This window comes from Vicia villosa, linkage group LG4 (genome assembly GCF_029867415.1).
Source record: "Vicia villosa cultivar HV-30 ecotype Madison, WI linkage group LG4, Vvil1.0, whole genome shotgun sequence".
Taxonomy (NCBI): Eukaryota; Viridiplantae; Streptophyta; class Magnoliopsida; order Fabales; family Fabaceae; genus Vicia; species Vicia villosa.
In genome coordinates this window covers 53,262,172-53,287,304 of record NC_081183.1, presented here as the reverse complement: position 1 = coordinate 53,287,304, position 25,133 = coordinate 53,262,172, and the positions used below count along the sequence as shown (strand labels likewise).

Sequence of the window (25,133 nt, the reverse complement as noted above, 5' to 3'; positions counted from 1 at the left end):
GTTAAAAAATTATGCGTGTGTACATGTTTGTGCTGTTTGTGACATATTGAAACCGTTGGCTGCGTTAATGGAAGCTGATGATGATGATGTTGTTTGCGTTGTTCTAATGGACATTTTCAGAGAATGAAGGAAGTAGAGAGGTAGTAGTGGTGGTGGTGGTGATGGTGATGGTGGAAGTGATGATAGGAGTGATGTTGTTCTAATGGCCATGTCATCAAGTAGCTTTTGCCACATCATCAATTAAATCAAAGCCCAGTCAACAAATATGGTAAAAGGGTTTGGTAAATCTAGGTTTTGGGTTTTATAAGGGGCATTTAATAAAAAAAAAACTTCAGGAGGCGTAAACCAAAACTCGCTATATTGGCCGGGGGTGAAGTATATTAAACCCTTTTATATATTCAAAGATGGATAAGTTTTCTAGAAGAAAAAGAAAGATAGTGCGCATTGTAACCAAAAATGGCATGCTTGGCAGCAGCCTCATCTACTACCTCACTTGTCTTTTCTTCCTCCTTCTGCTCCTCTCGTCTCTTCGTCAGAACACTCTCCCTAAGGTCCACTTCATCACCACCGCGTCTATTTTTCACCACTGCAGTTCCTCTCCGCAGCCTCATGGCTCGCGCTACTCTCGGCTTCACTCACCCCTCCATCAAGGAAACCCCCAAGGTCCCTCCCGCCCTCCCACAACCTAATCTTTACGCTTAATTTTGTATAACTTACTAATGCCTATACCGTGTTTGTGAAAATGAAGCTATCTTTTACGGCCAAGGATACTGACGTGGCGGAATGGAAAGGGGACCTGTTAGCCGTTGCCGTGACGGAAAAGGACGTAGCTAGGGACGGCGAGTCCAGATTCCAGAATCCAATTTTGAGCGCGCTGGATTTAAAATTGGGCGGGTTATTAGCTGAAGCCTCGTTGGAAGAGGACTTCACTGGAAAAGTTGGACAGTCAACGATTCTCCGTATTGCAGCTGGAATTGGATCCAAGAGAGTTGCATTGCTCGGCCTCGGAGCTTCTGCTTCTGGTCCGGCAGCCTTTCAAAGCCTTGGTGAGGCTGTTGCTGCTACTGCTAAGTCCGCTCAGGCTGCCCATGTCGCTGTCGTTTTAGCTTCTTCTCAAGGAGTCTCCTCCCTTAACACCGCTTCTGCCATCGCCACTGGTATTTCTTTTGTACTCCAAACTTATATCAAGTATTTTCTCTTTAAGAGTTTGTGGGAGCTAATAAAATATAGAGGTTTATAGAAGTACTTTTACACGATAAGACTTGAATCTCATCGTTGATTTTCCAATGAATAACTAATTATCTATGATTGCGAAATTATGTGTAAATATTATGTATATGATGTGTTTGTGTGTAAGGTTGGGATGTTTATGAATTGTGGTAGGGACCGTTCTGGGAACATTTGAGGATACCAGGTACAAAACGGAGTCGAAGAAATCGTCCCTTAAGTCAGTCGACATTATTGGTCTCGGAACAGGGCCTGAAGTGGAGAAGAAACTAAAGTATGCAGGAGACCTTTCTTCTGGAATCCTTCTTGGAAGGGAGCTTGTAAATTCTCCAGCTAATGTTCTCACACCAGGTTCATATCAAACTTCTGATATTGTTTTTAACTTTTAGCTCTAGAGTTTAGGTCAATTGTAATCTTGCAAAAGTTTGTTACTGAAAAATTTCACTGTTTTGTTTTCTTGCTAGACTCCGCACTTGTAGTATTATGTTATAATTATAAATTATTCTCATAAAAATGATTTCAAGTACTCAGTAAATTTGGTGAAAACTATGTCCCTTTGAAGCCAAAACCAAGTGCAAATTCAGGCCTACAAATTTGCTTTAGGCTATGTTTGGGAGTTTGGAGGGGAGGGGAAGAGAGGGCTTCGAAAATTGATTTTTTTTTTAAAAATATAGAGAAATTTTGAGTATTTTTTTAAAAAAGATTTTTTTTAGAATGATAAAATAATGTTTATCATTAATGTATTTTTACTTTTTGAAATACTATAACAAAAATTATATTTGAACATTTTGTCTAAGCCCTCCAAAATCCTCTTTTAATACAAATTTTGAGTTCTCCCAAATTAGGGGTTTTTTGGTGTTATGAAGATAATCAAATCCTCCAAAACCCTCCAAACTAAAATCTTTCTATTCTTTTCCCCCAATCCTTCCTATTTTTCAAAGCCCTCCCCTCCCTTCCCCTTCAAACTCCCAAACATAGCCTTAGAGTTGAGAGTGTGCTGAATTTGATAACTTATTTGAATTAGTAAGGGGTTGACAAGAACTGCATTTTCATAGGATTGAACTTCTTTTTCTATTCAAAGGGTTGTATCTGCTGGTGTTTAAAAGTGATTGATTTGGTAAGTTTTAAATGTACAAACTAAGGGGTGCATAAGGCTTGCGGTTATAGGCCAGGAAATTGAACAAACTCATTGCTGCATGTGTGAAATACTTCATTTTTAATATTTAATTTGTTCTTAATGAATTGTTTGCCTCAGGAGTATTGGCAGAAGAAGCATCTACAATTGCTTCCGCATATAGTGATGTTTTTACTGCCAAAATATTGGATGCTGAACAGTGTAAGGAACTGAAAATGGGATCCTATCTGGCAGTGGCTGCAGCCTCCGCAAATCCTCCTCATTTTATCCATTTGCATTATAAACCTCCAACCGGACCTGTCAATGTCAAGTTGGCGTTAGTTGGAAAAGGTTTGACTTTCGATAGGTAATTAATCTAACCAAAACCAAGCCTACTGTTATTTCAGCTTTAACTCATAAATTGAGTGGTCAATATGAAGTGAAATCATAGTGTAAATTTTGAGCTTATACCTGCCTGTTACTGAATGACTTTGTTGGTCAATGATACAATATACTTGGTACTTTTTGCTTCTCTTTCTTTTTTGTTTGAAACAATGTGCAGTCAGAAATGTTTTTTCATGGAGGAGATTCCACACAAATAAACACTTGTCATTTCTCAGGGTAGTGGCCATGATTGACAGTAGCCTGGTTTTGCTCATTGAAGAGTATGGTGCACCATATATTTCTAGAAACTAGTATTATAATTCTACTTTATTACCAATTAGAATGCTAATCTACTAGACCATTTGCTTTTATGATAATTAGTTCGATACCATCATCTACTTTTATGCATAGTTGTTTGTCCCAGATAGAGTCACTTAGAAGCCGGGTACAACTTTGCTAATATTGGTGTATCACAAAATGTAGTAGAGGAGTGGTTTAGTGTAGCAGTTGCTATACCTGCCAAAATAGTGCCACACCTTATGATAAATTTAATTTTAAAAAAAGAAAACATAAACTAAGCCTTATCCCACTAAGTGGGGTCGGCTACATGGATTAAATTCTGCCATAATGTTCTATCCAAAACCATGTTTCTAATTTCGTTAGGTATCCTGCCATACCGCTTCTTGCCCATTGTCTTTTAATTTGGTTTATCTTTAATCTTCTATACTGGTTGCTGTTCTAACACTTTAAATAATCTCTTAATTGATTTTTCTCTAATCCTAGGATTCCTTTGATGTTCAAACTTCACATTGAATAATTGCTCTTCACCTGCTTTGTGAGGCTCAGGCTCCTTACCATCTGAATTGCACTTTACATTTTATGTTATGTATTTTTAAATTGTAATAGTTACATTAGGTCATATGATGGTTATTTCAATTTCAATATATGGACAACTTTATGGGTAGGCTGCTATAAGCAATAGCACGACACATCAAAAAGAAATGTGCTGAGAATTGTAGTTTAGAGGAGGAAGTTTTAATGTAGTATAGAACAGGGAGTATGTTGTTGGAGATTGTTGGCATCATTAGTGACATGAAAAGAGGCACCTGAGTCAGGATACCAGGTGGCAGCAGCTTGAGGTTGAGCAGCATTGGCAATAAATGCACTAGGAGGCAATGTAATAGCAGGTCTGGCTTGTGGTGTAGCACTGGTAGTAGGCCTGGTCCAAACATTTGCAGGAATTTGAGCATAAGCAACCTGAGGAGGAGTCCACTGCACTGATGCAAAAGGAGTGCTAGCATAGGCAACTTGAGGCTGAAACTGTTGATTATACCTATGCCAACAGTTCAAGGCTGTGTGACCAGCTTTGGAACAGACCTGACACTGAACACCAGAATTTCTGCCTCCTCTACCCCTACCACCTCTGCCACCTCTATAGGACCTTCCACCTCTGAAGGAAGCATAATCAGGCTCAGGAGAAGGAGAAGCAGGGACAGAGGGAGTGGATTCTACAGCACTAACCGGAGGAGTTTCAGAAGTAGGAGTTTGAGATGTAGCTTGAGTGAGATTCAATGATGCCAGATCTGGAACAGAAGTTTTCTTGAACTTGTTCAACCTCAATTCATGAGCAATGAGAAGGATCTCAACTTCATCTAGATCCATATCTCCAAACTTGCTCTCTACAACAGACACAACTGAGGCATACTCACTCGGTAATCCTTCAAGGATAACATCAATGTGATGCGTAGACGGAACAGGATCACCAATAGAAGCTAAAGCATCAACAGTTTGACGGATCTGAAGCAGATAATCAGAAATTGACTGCGAATCCAGAGAAGCAGAGCGAAGTTCAACGCGAAGTTGTCTTGCTCGTGCACGAGTCTGCTTTTGGAAGTAGTTGAACAACCGATCCCAAAGTTGATGAGAATGAACACATCCAATGACGCGAGACATGATTTCGCTAGAGAGTGTCGATTGCAACCACGACAAGAGTAGCTGATCTTTCTGAAGCCATGAAGAGTAGAGAGGATTGACGGTACCTTGAAGACGATCGGCATCGGAGAGAAATTTGGGAGGAACACGCGCACAAACCACAAGATCTGTGAGATTATGTGCGTTGATGTAAGGCTCCACTTGCTGACGCCATAGGTGGAAGTTTTTGTCGTCGAGTTTGTAGGCGATCTTCAGCGCAAACTGAAGACGGCGCGATTCGTCCATCACCGCCGCAGACGGCGTCGCCAGAGACGTAACTTGAGCGGAAGAGGGAGATCCTGGTTGTGAGTCCATGGATCGGAGAAGCTAAACTGATACCATAATAGAAATAGAGAATAGTTGAACTTTCATTCAGTTGTAACTGATTTTCATTTGTGAAAAGTTAGTTACATCAAGGTATCACAACTTGTTTATATACTACAAGTTGTGACCTGTAGTAGCCTGTAACTACAGAAACTAACTGCCAGCTGTCAGTAACATACTGACTGGCTCTAATGCTTAAGCTAATACTCTAATAGTGAGTAAGTGAAGTTTCTTTTTCTTGTGGTTTTTTTACATGCTACGTGTAAGTTTTCTTTAATCTTTTTTTAATGTTATTGTATTAGTGGTGGCTACAACATAAAGACAGGACCTGGCTGTATGATTGAGCTCATGAAATTTGATATGGGTGGATCTGCTGCAGTTCTTGGAGCAGCAAAAGCTCTTGGACAAATCAAACCTCTTGGAGTGGAGGTATATTATTTAAATCGCCCTTTATACTTTTTCCTTTTCAAAGAAGTTTTTAGTTTTTGGTCCGAGACTCTCAATCTCCTAAAATTACATGAGACCTTGACTAATCTTCCCATTCACAAAACCCAAACCCAAGACTCCCGCCTTAAGGAATACGGGTCTCCCTGTCATTTGAACCAATATTCATTGGCTAAATTTATTGGTTTGTGCATATTTTCCATTATCCTTCTAAATCATTGGTTAAAATTTATCCTTCTAACTTTTCAAAGAATATTAATGTTAAGAGCTTATGTAAGTAGATAAATTTTTTGACCCATTTTTAAATGTTTTAGTTTCCCTGTTAAATATAAATTGACTGGCTACTTTCCATTGGAATATAGTTTTTTGATTTCTTGTAGCAGTTTCTCTTGAATGCTCTTAAAGATTTAATTAGTGATATGAAGACCAAAAGTTTGTTGTAGTGATCAGTTTATACTGATGGTTTTGGTGTGTTTGGTTACAGTAGAATGTCTATGTTTTTTTGTGGGTCTTCTTTCCCCCACTAATGTTATGGACAGGGCTGTTCTTATTTATTCTTCTCTTTGTTGTTCTTTTTACAAAAAGAAGAAATTTCAATTTATATCCAAGTTCAAAATGTTTTGCATGTGCAGGTTCATTTTATAGTTGCAGCTTGTGAGAATATGATAAGTGGAACAGGTATGAGGCCTGGAGACGTTCTCACAGCTTCAAATGGAAAAACTATAGAGGTGAGGATGTATATGTTTATGGCATTGACACAAGTTTTGCCTATTTTGCAGATTTTGATTTTGCTTTAATCGTTACAAGTGATCTTTTCAAATTTTATAAGATAATGTATGATAAGGTTTGTTGATAAGAAGGTGGGGAGTTGATAGGTTCAATTTTAGTATCTTAGTGCAGTAAAGCAATAAAACAGTAGAGAAAGCTAAAGACTGATTATTAGAAAATAAAAGGGCTAGAGTTCATATGGGATCTAGCATACAATCAGTCAGATCTAGCTTTCTAAAAGCAGAAAATAGCAGAAAGAGCAGTAAATGGAAGGAATAAAAGGTAGGCACTTATAGAGGCCTTATCTCTCCTAGGGCAGAGTGTACTACTCAAATTCTGGATGCCTAAATGATTGCTAGACCAATCATTATATAGTAGTACTAGGAAATTATTCTCCACTAACTAGCTGCCAGCTGTTATGACAGTTGTCAGCCCATGTGCAGCACAATCTAATAAAGATTCTTCTCTCTCTCCTTCCCACTAAATCGTTTCCTCACATAGACTTTGCCAAATCTATCAACTCTCCCCCCTTCCAAACTATCCTTGTCCTCAAGGATAAAATTTGGAAATTCTGTCTTCATCTTTTCAACCAACTCCCAGGAGTTCTCAAAGTCAGGAAGACTCTTCCACTTGATCAGTATTTCTTTTCCTCCCTGCTCATTTCTTCTTTCACCAACCACCCTCTCAGGTTCAGCCTCCATTTGCCACTCTTCATTCATACATTCAGGCAAAGGTTGTGGAGTCACAGAAGGAATTACTGCCTTCTTAAGTAAAGAAGCATGGAACACAGGATGTACCTTAGTGTCCTCAGGCAGTTTTAGTTTGTAAGCCACAGCCCCAATCTTCTGGATTACCTCATAAGGTCCATAGTACCTAGGGCTGAGTTTCTGATTCATTCTTTTGGCTAGCTTCTTCATCTTGTAAGGCTGTATCTTCAAATACACCATATCTCCTATCTCATACACTACTTCCCTCCTATGTTTATTGGCCTGCCCTCTCATAACATCTTGGGCTCTGCATAATTGCTCCTTCAGTTCCTTGATCATCAAGTTCCTTTCACTGGTGAGTTTATTAACCTCATCAACCAAAGATGAAGGGGTATCTCCTTTTATCAAAACTGGAGGAACCCTTCCATACAGTGCCTCAAAAGGAGTGGTTTTAAGAGATGCATGGTAATTGGTATTGTACCAATACTCTGCCCAAGCTAACCAATTGGGCCACTGCTTAGGTTTCAACCCTGTCACACATCTGAGATAAGTCTCCAAGCACCTATTTACCACCTCAGTTTGGCCATCTGACTGAGGGTGATAAGCACTGCTATATTTCAGCTTAGTACCAGCCAATTTGAACAATTCTGTCCAAAAATGGCTCAAAAAAACCTTGTCCCTGTCAGATACAATGGAAGTAGGAAATCCATGTAATCTCACTACATCTTTAACAAAGGTTTCAGCAATGCTTTTGGCTGTATAGGGGTGGCTAACAGGGATGAAATGGGCATACTTTGTTAGCCTATCCACCACAACCATAATAGTGTCACTGCCTTGGGCCTTAGGCAACCCTCCAATAAAATCCATGGAGATGTCACTCCATGTTTGTGAAGGGATGGGTAGGGGTTGGAGTAATCCACCAGGTGACAAAGTTTGATACTTGTTCCTCTGGCAGATTTCACAAGACTGAACATACTCTTGGATCCTCTTTCTCATTCCTTCCCAGTACACTACCCCAGCAATCCTTTTGTATGTTCTGAAATAACCCGAATGCCCTCCTACAGCTGTGTCATGGAATTCACTGAGTATCCAAGCAATCCTAGGAGAATTCTTGGGAACTACTATCCTGCCCTCATGATACAGCCTACCTCCTTTCAATTGGAACCCTTTCTGGCCCTGTGGATCATTTAGTAACCCTTGGATGATAACCTTCAGCTTGGCATCTTTCTGCACTTCCTCCTCTAAACCTTCCCAAGCCTCACTCTGAATGGTAATGATGTGTCCATACTGCATCTGCCTGGACAGAGAATCAGCTGCATTATTCTCTTTTCCTGGCTTGTATTTTACCTCAAAGTCATATCCTAGCAGCTTAGACAACCACTTCTGCTGCTCTTCTCCCATAATCCTTTGCTCAGTGATATGCTTCAAGCTCTTTTGATCAGTATGGACCTTGAAATGCCTTCCAAGGAGGTAAGGTCTCCATTTCTGAATTGCTATCACTATTGCCATCAGTTCTCTTTCATACACTGATTTGTTTTGAGCCTTGTCAGATAGTGTTTGACTCATATAGGACACTGGCCTCCCTTCTTGCATCAAAACAGCCCCTATTCCCTTTCCAGATGCATCAGTCTCCACAGTAAATTCTTTACTAAAATCTGGCATTGCCAAAACAGGGACAGTTGTCATTGCTAGCTTCAACTCTTCAAAGGCTGCCTGTGCTTCAGAACTCCATAGGAACCCATCCTTCTTAAGCAATTGGGTTAAAGGCCAAGCTATCTTGCCATAACCCTTCACAAACTTCCTATAGTAACCAGTGAGACCAAGGAATCCTCTCAATCCCTTTAAATTTTGAGGAACAGGCCATTTAACCATGTCTTCAACCTTCCTTGGGTCTGCTGATACCCCTTGCCCAGAGATGATATGCCCTAAATACTCTATTTCTTCCTGTCCAAAAGAGCATTTCTTTTGGTTTGCAAATAGACTATTTTTTTGCAACACTTCTAAGATAACTGTGAGGTGCAGCTTATGATCCTCTTTGTTTCTACTGTAGATCAAAATGTCATCAAAGAAGACTAAGCAGAACTTCCTCAAATAAGGTCTCAACACTTCATTCATTAATGATTGAAATGTTGAAGGAGCATTTGACAACCCAAAGGGCATTACTAAGTATTCATAATGCCCTTCATGAGTCCTAAAAGCAGTTTTGATCACATCCTCATCTCTCATTCTGATCTGATGGTATCCTGACTTTAAATCCAGTTTAGAGAAGATTACAGCCCCACCCAACTCATCCAGCAGTTCTTCAATCACAGGAATGGGGAATTTGTTAGGTATAGTCACCTTGTTTAAGGCCCTATAGTCAGTACAGAACCTCCATCCACCATCCTTCTTCTTGACCAGTAAAACAAGGCTAGAAAATGGACTGGTGCTATGCCTGATGATCCCTGCTTGCAGCATCTCTCCCACTATCTTCTCTATCTCATTCTTTTGGTAGAATGGATATCTGTAGGGTCTCAGATTTGGTATAGCAACTCCAGGTTTCAATATAATAGCATGATCATGCCCTCTCTTAGGAGGAAGCCCTGTGGGCAGATCAAACACTCCAGCAAATTCCCTTACAACCAACTCCCATTCTCTCCTAACTCCCCTGATTTGCAGTCATTCTGAACAGCCTGGACCATGTATCCCATGCCTTCATTGTCCAAAGCTTTGACCAGAGCCTTCATGGAAGTTTGTCTGGTGCTCAAAGCAGGATCTCCATGGATACTATGCTTCTGGCCCTGGTGATCCCATGTCAAGCACAGATTTCCAAAATTGGCTTCAATATCTCCCAAACTGGCCAGCCAATCCATTCCCAACACTAAGTCAGTTCCACCTAGTTCCATCAGAAAGAAATGCTGATTGAACTCAACTCCCTGCAAGTTGAAGTTTAATCCTTCACAAACCCCTTCATACCTAACCTTTTCTCCATTCCCTACTTCAATGACATAAGGAGGTGTCTCCTTCAGCTCTAATCCCATCAACTTGACTATCCTTGCATCTATAAAGTTGCTGGTAGCTCCAGAATCAATTAGTGTCACCATCTTCTGCCCTTGCACAATGGTCCAAACTTTGAAGGACTTATTGGAAGTAAATCCTTGCTGACTCTGCAAGGACAGTTGCAAGGTCTTGAATTCAGATTCACCTTCCTCCACTTCTTCTGTCTGAATACCAATGCCTTCTACTTCCTCATCACTGCTTTCTTCACACAGTTTTAGACTCATGTGTTTATACTTACACACATGCTCTCTACTCCATTTCTCCCCATATTTGAAGCACAAACCCTTCTTGCTTCTTTCTTCTAGCTCAGCTGGATTCAATCGTTTTCCTTTGTATCTCTCACTGCTCCCACCTGTTTTCTCCCCCTCCTTCTTAGGCCCTCCAACATCAGCAGGATCTCTGATCCTTAAAGGACCTCCTCTATCTCTCCATGAACCCCCTTTTTTCTGCACCACTTCATTCTTCTCCTCTATTAAAAGAGCTCTATCCATCAGTTCAGCAAGATTTTGGCTCTCATACAACTTCAGTTCAGCCTGTATATCTTCTTTGAGTCCATTCATGAAGATTGAGTCTAGCATAACCCTCTCCTCTCTTCTTAATGGTGCTACCATCATCTCAAATTTTTTCATGTACTCTACTACTGTCCCCTTCTGTCTCAAGCTCAGCAATGGCCCCATCGGGTTATGCAACAAACCCGGTTGAAAACGCTTCATAACTGACACCTTAAATTCCTCCCAAGTCCTTAAAGGAGCTTGTTCCTCCCACCACTGGTACCAATTAAGTGCTCTCTCCTCCAACGCTAGCACCACCGCATCCAACTTATCACGAGTTCGTACCCCATTCAACTGGAAATAACGTTCGACCCGTACCAACCACCCATACGCATCCTCACCCTTGAACAGTGGAATCTCCAGCCTCCGTCTACTTCCTCCCCCTCGCCATCCATTTCCACCTCCATTACGCCTGTTCCGATGACGTGAGTTACGTGACCACTCACTCCCTTCGCTTTCTTCGCTATCGGATCCTCCTTGTTGACCCGGACGTTCCTGGATCAACTGTCTTATCTGCTCCACCGTCACTTGAGGTCGTTCTTGTTGTTCCGTAACCATCTGTCTGATTTGCTCGATGGTCCCTTCAAAATGGGTCATTCTCTGTTCTATGGTGTCCACACGATTTTCCATGATGCCACGCGTTACCACCATTCACAGTGCAGCTGGAAGAGAACCAAGGCTCTAGATACCAAATTGATAGGTTCAATTTTAGTATCTTAGTGCAGTAAAGCAATAAAACAGTAGAGAAAGCTAAAGACTGATTATTAGAAAATAAAAGGGCTAGAGTTCATATGGGATCTAGCATACAATCAGTCAGATCTAGCTTTCTAAAAGCAGAAAATAGCAGAAAGAGCAGTAAATGGAAGGAATAAAAGGTAGGCACTTATAGAGGCCTTATCTCTCCTAGGGCAGAGTGTACTACTCAAATTCTGGATGCCTAAATGATTGCTAGACCAATCATTATATAGTAGTACTAGGAAATTATTCTCCACTAACTAGCTGCCAGCTGTTATGACAGTTGTCAGCCCATGTGCAGCACAATCTAATAAAGATTCTTCTCTCTCTCCTTCCCACTAAATCGTTTCCTCACATAGACTTTGCCAAATCTATCAGGAGTTAAAACAAATAAGGACATTATGATATGGTTATGGTTTCATATGATTCTAAGGCTTAATGATAGAGACCAGAGTATGAGAGGTATAGGAAAAGGGCTATTATTATCATTAAGAGTTATTTGGTAAATAATGAGTGGGGTAGGCTGCTTAATTGGCAAGTTTGTTATGCCTCTTAGTAGTATATAAAGGGAGGTGAGGGAGTGAGATTATTATGGAAGATTATAGTTTGTTATGGACAGTTGACTTAGTGCCTCTATAGGAGCTTTGCTCTGTGGGCATTAGGATATTCATCCTCTTGCATTTACTTTTCTTTTCCAGAAATAATACACTACTTTCCATTTTGGAGCATTTTAAATTCATTTCTTATATATTCTGTGTTTTTATCCATTAATTCCTATATCTCGAATTCGGGTTCCTAACACGTAAGCACTCATCTTCATTACACTAATACTTGTCCTAATCCTGAGAATTCTGATTGCGATCAAGTGAGTATATGTGGCCCAATATCACATGGATTTTGTTCTTTTCATGTACTTTTTTATAACAAAAATCTCAGTTAAATTATGGATTTTCCAGTTACTCTATTAAAATGATTTATCCATTCTGAATTATGATTACTACCCTTGCTTGTTAATTTTACATGACAATTTATTCAACTATGAACTAAATCAATGAAATCGTTAATGTTACTCTCTAACTCAACCACTAAATATGTCATTGGTGACAAAAAGTTAGGACTTAGAATAAAAAGGAGTTTATTAGGATTGGAGTTAAAAAGTTAACTAGAAGTTAATGAGTTGATGAGTTTGTAGGTGGTTAAGAGTTGTTTGGTTATTCTTGGAGTCTTTAAACAGACCTCAAGGGTAGAATTGAAAGATAGCTTTTAAATAATTTAGTGACTAGAGAATGCTCTAATGTGAAAGGTGAGCGCTCCATTAGGGCAGCCTTGTGTGCAAGGTTATCATATTCATTACAAACCTCTTTGTATTTTCTCTTTTAATCTCTCTACACCAACAACTACAATAACCAAGCATTTTTTCCCTGAATGAAATCCGTTACATGGATCAAACCACGTCATAATGTGTTATATTAAAAACATGCTTTTATCCAACTCATTAATCTCAAGATTGTTCTTAATAGTTTCTCTTATAGTTTTTTTTTATGCCTTCCTCTACCTCTAGTGGTTTGACTACCCTCCATAAAGTATCTATTTCGGTGCTAACTTTTGGACGTGTTTCGTAAGTACATCCAAAACTAAAGTAAAAAGGTAAGAGCTTATGGTTGAACCTTTGTGCAATCCTATTGTTATGGAAAAATTGTCATTGTCTCCACCCTGTGTCTTCACACTAGTTGAGACCCCTTTGCACACATCCTGCATAGCTTGAATATAGGCAGTTCTAGCCCCTATTTTCTCTAGGGATTTCCACAAGATTTCTCTAGGCACTCTATCACATGCCTTCTCAAAATCAACGAAAACTAATTGCAAGTCTTTTTGATCCATCTGATACCGCTCCATCACATGTCATAGTAAATAGATTGCTTCTATGGTCGACCTTCCAGACATAAAACTAAATCTTGAGTCCCTTTTCTTAGTATCTGTTCAATCACTCTTTCCTTGAACTTCATGGTATGATTCATAAGTTTAATCCCTCTATAATGTGTACAATTTGGTATATTCCCCTTCTTATAGATTGGAATTAAAGTGTTTTTTCTCTTTATCATTCGACATTTACTTTGACCTCATAATTTCGTGAAAAAGTTTGATAATTCATTCAATCTCTCTGCATCTATAAAAAATATTTTATTTGTTGCAATCTTCATTCATTTGAATCTATTTTTACACCACTATTCTAGTAATTTTTTCTTGTTGAAAGAGAGGATCCTAACACAAAATCAATCAATAAACAAATTGTTTCCCTGACTCTGGTGGTATGGCCAATGCTCATACCAATTTGAAAAGAGTGATGGATATTTCAAAAAAAATTATTTGATTCAATATTTTTCAGTTAATCAGTTTTTTTAAAAGCTTACTCAAAGGTTGTCAAGTTTTTAGAATCATTCTAAGTGTATAGTTGCATATCTATGTTAATCATACATTTCACACTAATAATACATGAATACATTTTGATACAAATGTCTCGACAAATACAAGTTTTGTCAGCAGATCTGTATAATAGTAGAAGTTTAATACTTGTTATACAAACAGTCAATGAACTCAATTTTTGGAAGCTAGGATTTACGGGAAGAAATATAGTTCTTGGCCTTGCATGTTTTTTAAGAATATGAAATTAAGAAATCCTCTTGTATAGGTTAACAACACAGATGCTGAGGGGAGGCTTACTCTAGCAGATGCTCTGGTGTATGCTTGTAACCAAGGTGTTGATAAGGTGTGCAGCCATCCTTCTACATCTTTCTTATATTTCCAAAACTCTTAACAAAAATGTGTTATTTTCGCTTTATGTATATTTTTGAAGCATGCTCACAACTTATAGGTTTAACAGATTGATTTGCTGTTTGTCAGATAATTGACTTGGCAACATTAACTGGGGCATGCATAATTGCTCTAGGACCCTCAATTGCAGGTAATATTCCACTACTGGTACTCAATTATAGCTAATTTTCCACTATTGGTACATTGTCTTTAAATTGTTGATCCCATACAATGAATTGTTTCATTTTTGAGCTGACTACTAATGCTAACTATGTTTTTAAGGTGCATTTACACCCAGCGATGAGCTGGCTAAGGAAGTTTTTGATGCTTCTGAAGTGAGTGGGGAAAAACTATGGAGGTTGCCAATAGAAGAAAGTTACTGGGAATCAATGAAATCTGGAGTTGCTGATATGGTGAACACTGGTGGTCGACAAGGTGGTGCTATCACTGCAGCTCTTTTCTTAAAGCAGGTACTATATGGTTAATCATTATATTGTGACTTTCTCTTTAACATAATGCTCAATTGCAAGCATTGTAGTAATCATAATATCTATATGCTATATACTCCATTTTGACTTTCTAATTTTGCAGTTTGTTGACGAAAAGGTTCAATGGATGCATATTGATTTAGCTGGTCCTGTGTGGAATGAAAAGCAGCGTTGTGCAACAGGATTTGGTGTATCAACTTTAGTGGAATGGGTATTGAAGAATGCATCTTAAATGCATATTCAAATGACAAATCTTGTTTCTGCAGTGTTGGGGCAGTCACTGCAGTCAAAGGTCTAGCCACCATTGGATCAGTTGAGTCCTTTCTTCACCTTTGGATAGGTTTATTCCAAAAAAAACTTATAAATAGAAATAGATAGAGGTGAGAGAATGGTGAATGCAGGGAATCTAATTCCCATTCCACGAGCTCAATTTTATCATCGATTCTGTCCGTTAACGCTGCCTTTGGGGTGTAGTTTAAGTTTCAAATAAATCATAATTGGTTTTCCACTTTTCGTTTCAGTCGAGTTTTTCATTTTCAACTTTTTTTTTGTAAAACACTAAAAATAACAAGATAAGTAAAAGACACAAGTGAATATCTCATTGCATCCCATGAATCTCTTACACACCGCGCGAAGTTCTATTTTGTCCCCGGTTTTCGTAGATGCACGTTCGGAAGTACCTTTATTTTGCAAAAAAATGTGTTTTCTTCTGTATGTACATCTACGAAAACAAATGATTTCAGTTGAGGAAGTTTTCCATAAATGCATCTACGGAACGTGGTGAAAACAATGTGTTCTGTAGACGCACCTACGGAAAGTCTGCTATATTTTCAAATCATGTTCATTTCATTCCAAAACTAAATTTTGGTTACAAAAATGTAAAATTAAAGTAATGCATTTTAAATACAATAGTAGGTAAATAAATAAAAAAAATACATCCTATAAATAATGTCGGTCATAACGTAGAATACATCATCAAAGTAACATACATACATCATCAAAGAAATACAAACATGAAAAAAAACCACAGGCATCACTACTGTGTGTGCCGGACAACATCCTGCTGCTCTCCTCTGCCTTTGGCCCCGCCTCCGCCTCTGTGTCAACCACGCCCTCTCCTGGCTCTGCCTCTTCCGTAGGTGCATCTATGGAAGGCACTGAAGCTCAAAAACGCATCAATGACATAACTCAACTGTTCAATCACCCAAAAACTCCAATTTTTGGCTTGATCGTCCATAATAAACTTCAAACAGCACCTACATTGTCTCTAAACAATATCTCTAAACCTATCCAATCATTTCTACACCTAAATATCAAACTCTAATTCGACTCAAAAATATTCTAAAATAACTCAAAATTTCAAAAACTTACCGATTAAAATATAGATTTGAACTTGATATAGATTTAAATTTGATGTTGACAACATAGCCGAATTCGGGAGAAAGAAATTTAAAGTTTGAAATTTGAGGTTGAGAGTGTTTGAGGGTTGATAGTTTGAAATGAAAAGAATGAGGGAGGGGAAAGGTCTGACGCGAGTTATAACGTCAAATCTTTCCGTAGATAAATCTACAGAAGAGTTTCGTAAGTGCAGCTACGGAATAAAACAACGTTAAACAAAAAAAAAGGTATTTCCAGAAGTGCATCTGCGGAAGCACGAGTGCATTTTAGTCAATTCGGTGGTGCGTAAGAGACTCATGGAAAAATATGGGATGAGAAATTCCAAGACACAATATAAGGTAGATTCTTAATCCTACAATTTTATGGATTCTCTAAAAAATTTCTGCCAACTTTGTGTATATTCCAAACACAATCTTTTTTCTCATTTTAAAATTTGCAATTTTTTAATTTCTAAAATAATAAAAAAATTGTAATTCTCAAATCTTATTTTTTTTTAATTAATTCTTACTTCAAAGGACCATATTTAGAGTCAAATAACATTTTAATTTATGGAATGATTCTCTAAACTCCACGAGATTCTTCTTCACCAGGGTGAAATATCACAACTGTCCCTAAAACTCAGAGATACAACTTCATTTTTATGCACTCTTCAGCGAAAATCGGTGAGCCATATTTATTTTGTTAAAATTTAGTTCGAACATTTCCGTATCAATATTAGGGTGAGTTCAGAGGTGCATTTCTGTAACAATCTTTAATTTAAAATCTATTGAATTTTACGAAGATGCATCTACAAACGCATTAAATTTATGGAAAGTGCTTATTAGTAAGAAAAATAAAAACAAGAAATGCAAGAATAAATCTCAAGCAGTCATTAACACCACCACTCCATGATCCATATTAAAAAGGAAATTAAATTTAAAATCAATTTAAAATTCACCTCTAAAATAGTGATATGTGTACATTCTTGCATTTCTTCTTCAAATTTTTTCGTACTAAATAACAATACTCTTAATTTACATACCTATGCCATACTTTTTTCCCCTCTCCTCTCCTCTCCTCACCTCTCCCCTCCTTCTTCATTTGCTACAAACTCACTTAAATCCCATTTGAGCTCGTGAGCAAGTTTTTCAAGTTCATTTTTTAAGATTCAACACTACTTATACTTCAGAACATTCAATTCCAGGTCATTCCACTCACTCCATAACTCTCAATCAGGAAGAACCCGCTGTTGATGTAGATGTCCATATAGATAATTATTTAGGAGTTCCATATGACACCTCCTTACATCATCTCTATAGAGATCATGTTGTTAGGCATGTTTGGGAAGGAAATGTATATTTATTTACTTTTGCATTACATCTGTTTTATACTAATCTAATCGCAATTGATGGCGATGCCATTTATTTTTACATAAGCATCCATGTTTAAAATCCATAAACCACAAAAGGAGGATTTTGGAATTGGAATAGCTCGAAGATGATTGGTTCAAGAATGTTATTTGCTACTATGGGCTTGCCAATTTATGTGTTGGTGGGTACAAGACCATAAAGCATGGCATGCAGACAAAATTTGCACTGAGATGGTATTTAGAGACGTCATTTTTCCACCTTCCTATTGGCGAGATGCCCATCATCCTGGATGATATCTCAGCCTCCTACATTTTTCATTAGGGAAAAATTATTGGAACACTCTAGAGTCAATCGAGAAGAAGCCAACAAGATGATGGTTACCTTAGGAGCTGATGCTCATAACGAGGTATTGACACCAAAGGTGTTCGTGCTAGATTTAAATTTTTAGAAAACCTTTACAAAGACCACCTGGTAATGGTTGTGGATGTCGACAGTGATGATATGCATGTTGAGTACCACCGGTAGTGTGCATTGAGGTGTTACCTCTTGTTCCTGGTTGGCACGTTCGTGTCCGTGGACAAAAGTGCACTTACGTCGATATGGTCTATCTTAAATACTGCATCGACTTAACGGTGATTTACGAGTACAATTGGGGAGCCGTCTGTTTCGTCTACCTATACTCGAAGCTAGAAGAAGCTTGTTGATCAACTGTCGCACACGGGTCAAAAATGAGCAAATAAAAACTGTAGTAAGGGAGAAGTGACACTCGAGTATCGTATCTCAAGGAATCTTGATTAAAATTAACCAACTGAAACGAATGGGGTTTTAGGTTTTTATTTGAATAAGTGGTTAACAATAATTTATTATAAAATAAGCTACAATGACTAATCTACTGATTCTGATTCCGACTTATCATTGACTATTATAATTCCAACCTCCTAAGCAGATTATCTATTCCTATTCGATTATAAAACTCACTGACAAGTGCAATTGGTTTTTGTGATGTAAGTTCCTATTATCTGAATTATGCAAATAGACTTAAGCTCCCGCGAATTAAGCAAATGCGAATCTATCAAACACGCTAACAAATAAGCTACGCTAATGTGATTACTGTTAAGGAGCATAAAACAATTGATTAAATCAACACTACTATATTATAATCGAATTAAGAAAATAATGATCACATAACAGTATCGAAAGGAATAGAATTTAGATTGAAATTATTATAACCCCAAAGTATGATGGAACCTGTAATCAGCATATTTTGCTTAGGGATTAGTTCTCCATGAATCCTAAAGCACAAAGAATAATTTCGTGAATAATGAATAATAAACAGTGCCGCAATTGAATGCTCTTAAACAAAATAAGGATTCGCAACTCTAATTCAAACCGGGTCAGAAAAACATAATATCAACCTAAAAATGGCCCAAAATTAAGTATTTCTTAAGTCTGGAACTTTAACGAAGTATTTTGAGACTTCTTCACTCTGAATCAGCTTTTGGCTTTAACATGAAACTTGTAGCTCTTTCTCTTAGCTTTCCAACGCATATCAAAATGCGTAAAATGGCATCATATAGCTCAAGCTATGGTATGCACAGTGAAGAGGTATCAAATAACAGTTAATGTTGAAAATAAAATACGATAATTAAATAAAGGCAAGAATAAACTAAAAAATATAAATACAATAAAATAGTAAAATAGTAAAAATAATAAAACAAACTAAAGAAATGCCTAGGTATAATCGTAGAAGAATGTGAATCAAAATGCATTGATCACTTGTCTTTGGAAGACAAAGTAGTTGACTGGAAGCTCCACGCTCCTTACGGTAATTTACTGTTACTAATATTACCATAACTCTTATGTTACACTTATTACTAATATTTTATCTGAATCATTTTCAGAGATCAATCATCACTCACTTTCCTCCCATTTTCAGCTCACAACTTGAGAATGACACTTTGAAGATTGGCCACGTGCTTGCGCCTTTGCCTCGTTTAAATAGAATCAGGAAATCGAGTTCTTCCGGGTGTATCTTGACCGTCATGTAACATATGACATTGACTTATGCCCATACGGAGGTCACTGCTAGACGCGACAGTTGGACATCATTTTGTTATACCCCAAATGGCTGGCTTGTGGGTTAGGATAATGTATGTGTATCTTCCCGAGCGAGTGATGCACGAGTTTGGATACTAGCAGGTTATTGAGAGACACCCCTTAGAGTCTGCTCCTCCCATTGGATATCGCAAGGTGGTAACTCCTGCACATTAGGCTTTTGCAGACAGATACATCATATGGTTCTATATGGTATTATATCGTATCATGACACCCGATGTCCCTAGAGGAAAACCTATGCCATCTCATCAAGAGATATTGGAGGAAGAGCAGGCTAGGGATGACCACCCCCGTGACGTGTTATCGGTTTGTCGACGTATTATGGATATGGCGAGATCAGACATATAGGCTGGACTTTTTTAGGAAGGAAGTTCTCAATTGGCCCTCGTAGAAGCCATTATTATCGAGGCATAAAAGGCCTTATGTAACACCCTTCTAAACCCCGCGTCAATTATTAATATAATCAGAGTAAAAACATGCAACCAAGGATGTCACAATTAACTTAAACCAAAACATATGTCATTTGTCATGCTTTATTAGGGAACGATTCACCAAATACCAAATCATGTTTATCACAACGGAATAGTATAACAGCAACAATACAAACCAGTGGAACATAATCCAAAACCAAATAAAATAGAGTAATATGGTTAAACTCTAAAAACTATCGCCCCCCAGTGTTACACTATTAGAGCATGACTGACACGACACCAAACTAATGGATGAACTCTATAAGCCATCCTCACCGAGCAATAAGCCTCTACACCTCAATATGAAAATATCAACATGTAAGGGTGTGTCTCATTCATAATTAATAAATATTATGCATTCATAAGCAACAAAACATCATAACATATCATTCACCCAAATTGCAATATATTCATATTTTCAATTATCATTCGTCAATCACAACAAATACGTCACCTAACATAACACTGAAATCCATTCAATTATGTTATGACAAAATGCATATGACCCAACTAACACTATGCATGTGGTACCCATAAACTGTGGAATTAATCCACCCGACCGATCTAAACGTCACCGAGATACAGTATCACTGACACAAATTCCATACAATGGGAGTTATGCCCACCATTGATCCACTCATCACCGGGATCCATCACCAAAATGATTTATGAATGAATGCACATATAACATACTTACCATCACCAATAATGATGAACAATTCATCTCAACACCACATCACCGAATAAATTACGTACATGTCATCAACATCATTCGAATCATTCGCATATTCATCATACAATCATAATAATAATCAAAATCAAGCCATCACCACATCAATTACATTGTTACACATAACATCATATGCACACAATGTTTAATTCCATTAAACTAATTAAATCAAGATTTTAAAATAAAATCAGGCCACTTCCCATCCCATTATTTCATCATATAAAATATTTAATTAGCTTTGCAACGCTCAAAACAGTATTAAAAAAGGATACACGGATCAAAAGATACGCTATTTCAAAGTTTGGAAATTTTCTGCACTACAGGGTCCGCTCAGCGACCTCAAGCGCGCTTATGCACTTGAAATTTCAATAACCCCGCTTCAAGCGACGTATGGCAGAAGCGAACCACGTTGGGACCTTCGCTTAGCGGACTGGCTCCGCTTAGCGAGCCCTTTTATTTTTTTGAAAAACGATCAGCATCTGCTTAGCGAGCCAGGGGCCGCTTAGCGGACGTGCGATTATGCAGAGTTTCACCTCTGTGACAGACCTGTGATTTAACACATCCTTCACCCAAAATCACTTCTAAACATCGATTAAAGGTATATAGTCACCAGATACATCATCACACATCATCAAACATTCAAAAAACAGGTTTTCAATCAATAGTTCATGCAATTTCATCAATTACCCTAAACTATGACATTCCTAAACCTAACAATCCCAATATATTCAATTGAATCCAATCATATATTAATCAATTCTATCACCTATAAATCGCATAAGAGATACTAAAAGGAAGAGCCCCCCTTACCTTGATTCAAAGTCTTGAAATCTCTCTTCCTCTTCTTCTCATTTCTCTGTTCTTTCACGTATTCAACTTTTCTCCACTTTAGCTCTTTTTACTCTATTTCCCAAAATTCCTTGTTTTATGAAAAATAGAGAATAAGTCTAGTAAAAGGCCTAACCTATAACACCCCCTTTTTACTAAACACGACGCTTGGCCCATTAACATTCTGTCACCATTTTCCAATAATTCAATTTAATTAATTAATTCCAAATAATTAATTTAAATTCCAATTAAATTAATTTATGAAATTATTGGGTGTTACACCTTACAGTACATGCGACAGAGGAGAAACTGGGGGGCTCGACATTACCAATAGTTTATGTTTGTTTGTATCATTTTATATTTTAGAAGCAAATTATGTATGGTCGGTATATTTTGAATTTAATTTAATTAATGTATGAGTTTTTTAATGTGTGTATAGTATGTTTGAATCAAATTATGAAACTCGCAAATGGTTTTATGATAAAAGTTGGATCTAAGATGACCTAAAATATTAGTGGATCTCAAAACATGTCAATGGTAGGACAACGTTGTTGCCTAGAATGCATTTAGGGGATTACGGGAGATGCATCTCCAGATTCACCCCAAAAATTTTACCGATATACATCTCCGACCCATATTTTAGCAAAAATGGGATGTGTGGCTGCATTATGAGGATGGTGTGATTTTAGGTGTGATTTTAGGCTGGTGTGATTTTCAGAGGTGTGTGGTGTGCTCCATGGAGTGGGAAGAGTTTTTCCTTAATTTATTAAGTATGTACCGTTTTACATTGTAATTTATTTTTTTTGGGATTATTTATTACAATCCAAAGTTTGCTCGTACACCCCAACAAAATTTTAAAATTTTAGAATTCGAATTTTAAAATTTGGACGCACTAAATGTACAACAAGTTCTTTATGAAACACGTCAAAGCAAGTGTTAAAAAACTATGGATTATGGAATTCAGATTAATAAATTATGAAGATTGATCTCTAGACGCGCCTCAATATATCACACATATGTCCAATCTCAGTACCATGCAAAAACACATTTAAATTTTTTTGATTTTAATGTTCAAAATTCCTACGAATATTGGAACGTAGACGCTTCTATTTAAGTATTCACACCTTGACCCTGTCCCCTCCCTTCCCTTTTTCATTTAAGGAAAGTTAACAAAACATATCTCGAGAGCATGCTTTTGTTCCAACATTTTTCAAGCTGAAACACAACTTCTATGCCATTGCATTCCAGCTTAACACATCTCTCAAGTTCTACTCACTACATTCAATCCAAGATTATTCATTTCTCGCATTTGGCAAGTTTCTCATGTCCTTACTTTTTTTTTATTTGAGATGCTTGCATTACTTAAATAGGCTATATGTATGATACATTATGTTAAATGCATGAGATGTGTCATATTTTTTTGTCGTAAATTGCTTTGGTTTGAAATTTAGAATCTTTATTGCTTAGGGGTTTGTATGCTATGCTTATGCTTCATCTGTTCTAGTTTCGTCCAGTCCAGATAACAAAATCAAGATTTACATGCTTTCTATTTTTTTGTTCGATTTATCAATACTTTCTTTTATCATCACATGCTTTTTCTTGTTTGATTTTAGGAAAAAGTCTGATAACCAAGAAAGAATGAGACATGGTAGAGTGGTCCAACATGCTTCTGTTTGCAGAGAGAAAGCTAGACCATCACAACCCGCAATTGGAGAAACTTCTTTTGATGTTGAAGCATTATCTTCCAGGGTTCATCCGTCTCCGACATCATCTTCCTAAATTTACGTGTCTCTGGTATATGATGAAGCCCCTATTGTATCTGATGATGTCGTGTCTGATAGTTTTTTTAGGAGGGCTTTTAGACCTTTCATTACTACCTTTGTATACAAAGGAAGCTGTTAGTTACGTGTGGGATGAAGAGATATCATAAATCTTTAGTTACTCCTCTAAACACTTGTGCTATAATAATTAATTTTGTCTGAAGATGATGTATTTATTTTTTGCAGTATCATGATATGTTGAAATGTATTAACCACTGTAGCAAGGTTGCAAAGCTTTCACAGCCTAATGAACCATAGTTTCATGATGTCTTGTAGCTATCTCGTGAAGGATTTATGCAAGGATGGATATGGATATATTAACCATGGTTTATTGTCTGCATTTGAGGGGCGGTGTAACATATATACATCTTCATTTCATATTCCGATCATTGATATTACCATCACACTTGATGACGTCTCATAACTCCTACATCTTGCGATCACATGAAGATTATTAGATTACTCCAAAATCAGTAAATCAAATACGCTGGAAATGATGGTGACACTGTAGACGTTGTGTACGTTAAATATTTCATTGAATTAGAGTGAATTAAAATGCAATTAAATGCATAAAAAAGATTTTAAAAAGATTTATTTAAATGAAAGTAAGGATGAAAATAGTAAAGTATATCAAATCATCAAACAAAAATCACCATAGATCAGAGACCATAATTGGATCATGTATAACTTTTTCAGAATTTTTAAATGAAGAAATATAATTTTAAACTATTTAAAACTCAATAGAAATGAAGAAAATCATAAAAAAAAATATAAAATAATAAAATAAAAATGTGAAAAAAATATTCATCAGAAGAAAATAATTTAAAGTAATTTTTAAAGATAAAATGAATTTAAACAAAATAAAAGAAAAAGAAATTCAATCAGAAAATCAGAAGCGTTCGATCTATTTCATTAATCATACATGGATGATCTAATGATTCAGAAGCTAGGATCTATGGTGAAGTTGAGTCAAAGCGCATACACAAAACACAAAAAGGTCAAGCCAATATAAAAATTTCAAGTGGCGCATTGTCATTGGTTGGATGATGACAACTCCTCATCTTCAACCTCCAGCAACCAAAATAACCAGAAAATGTTTGAAAATCGTGAATCATGAAGAAGCAGCAATAAAGGCTTATACTTATCTCTTTAGAATCGTCTTCTCATCGCCAATTCAACAATATCAACCATTAAAATTTATTTAAACTAAGATATGAGAATTTTGGAGAAAACCAAAAGATACTTGAAAATGATTTTCAACAATAAACAATATTAATGGATCAATCAATGAAAACCAAGGATACAGTGAGCATCAGCACATTGAGGACTACATAGTGGTGTTTTATTTGAAGCAAATTGAAGCTCGTAGCTACCTGAACGAAGTAAGGTCGATTTGATCTAAAACTTAACTTGGTTAGGGAGATTTAGGACATGATTCAACTTGATTCTTGTTGGAGTAGCTTCAATGAAGATCAAGGAAGCTATAGCAATTGAAAAATTGGATGGAGAAAACTTCTAAGTATGAAACTGAAGTTGGAGAAAATGAGCTTGAGGAAAGAGTTTGGCAAAGTGAATTAGGCTATCAAAGCTTGTGAAAATGATGTGAATGAAGTCTCTATTTATAGGAGAAGGTGATGCAATGTTGAGAATGGGTGAAATGATAAAAAAAATGAGTGAACTCGTGCACACCCTCATGGTGCTCAAAGTGTGAATTGTATTTGCTCAAAACTCACTCTAAACTTGCATTTTGGATGCTAAATAACTTCAGAAAACTTGATAGACTTGATTAGGCAGGAAATTGAACCTTAATTTAGCCTTCAATTTGAATTAGAGTGATTCAAAAATATGATACAAATGAAA

At 37.1% G+C, this 25,133-nt stretch overlaps 1 protein-coding gene across 1 annotated transcript; it reads left to right on the top strand.

Moving 5' to 3' along the window:
* Positions 1 to 429: 429 nt before the first annotated feature.
* Positions 430 to 15,071, top strand: LOC131594815 (leucine aminopeptidase 1-like). The gene is made up of 10 exons (XM_058867021.1): positions 430 to 663; positions 749 to 1,157; positions 1,384 to 1,578; positions 2,483 to 2,708; positions 5,323 to 5,449; positions 6,097 to 6,192; positions 13,954 to 14,031; positions 14,166 to 14,226; positions 14,358 to 14,545; positions 14,667 to 15,071. Exons 1-10 carry the CDS (start codon positions 457 to 459, stop codon positions 14,793 to 14,795), a joined length of 1,716 nt encoding a protein of 571 aa, XP_058723004.1. The 5' UTR covers positions 430 to 456; the 3' UTR covers positions 14,796 to 15,071.
* Positions 15,072 to 25,133: the final 10,062 nt, after the last annotated feature.

What these genes read in the sequence shown, in the direction of transcription:
- LOC131594815 (XM_058867021.1), top strand. Translation starts at nt 457, where the DNA reads ATGGCATGCTTGGCAGCAGCCTCATCTACTACCTCACTTGTCTTTTCT. An exon ending in AAAGGTTTGACTTTCGATAG is followed by an intron (nt 2,709 to 5,322) that starts GTAATTAATCTA and finishes TTATTGTATTAG; the next exon opens with TGGTGGCTACAACATAAAGA. An exon ending in TCTAGGACCCTCAATTGCAG is followed by an intron (nt 14,227 to 14,357) that starts GTAATATTCCAC and finishes TATGTTTTTAAG; the next exon opens with GTGCATTTACACCCAGCGAT.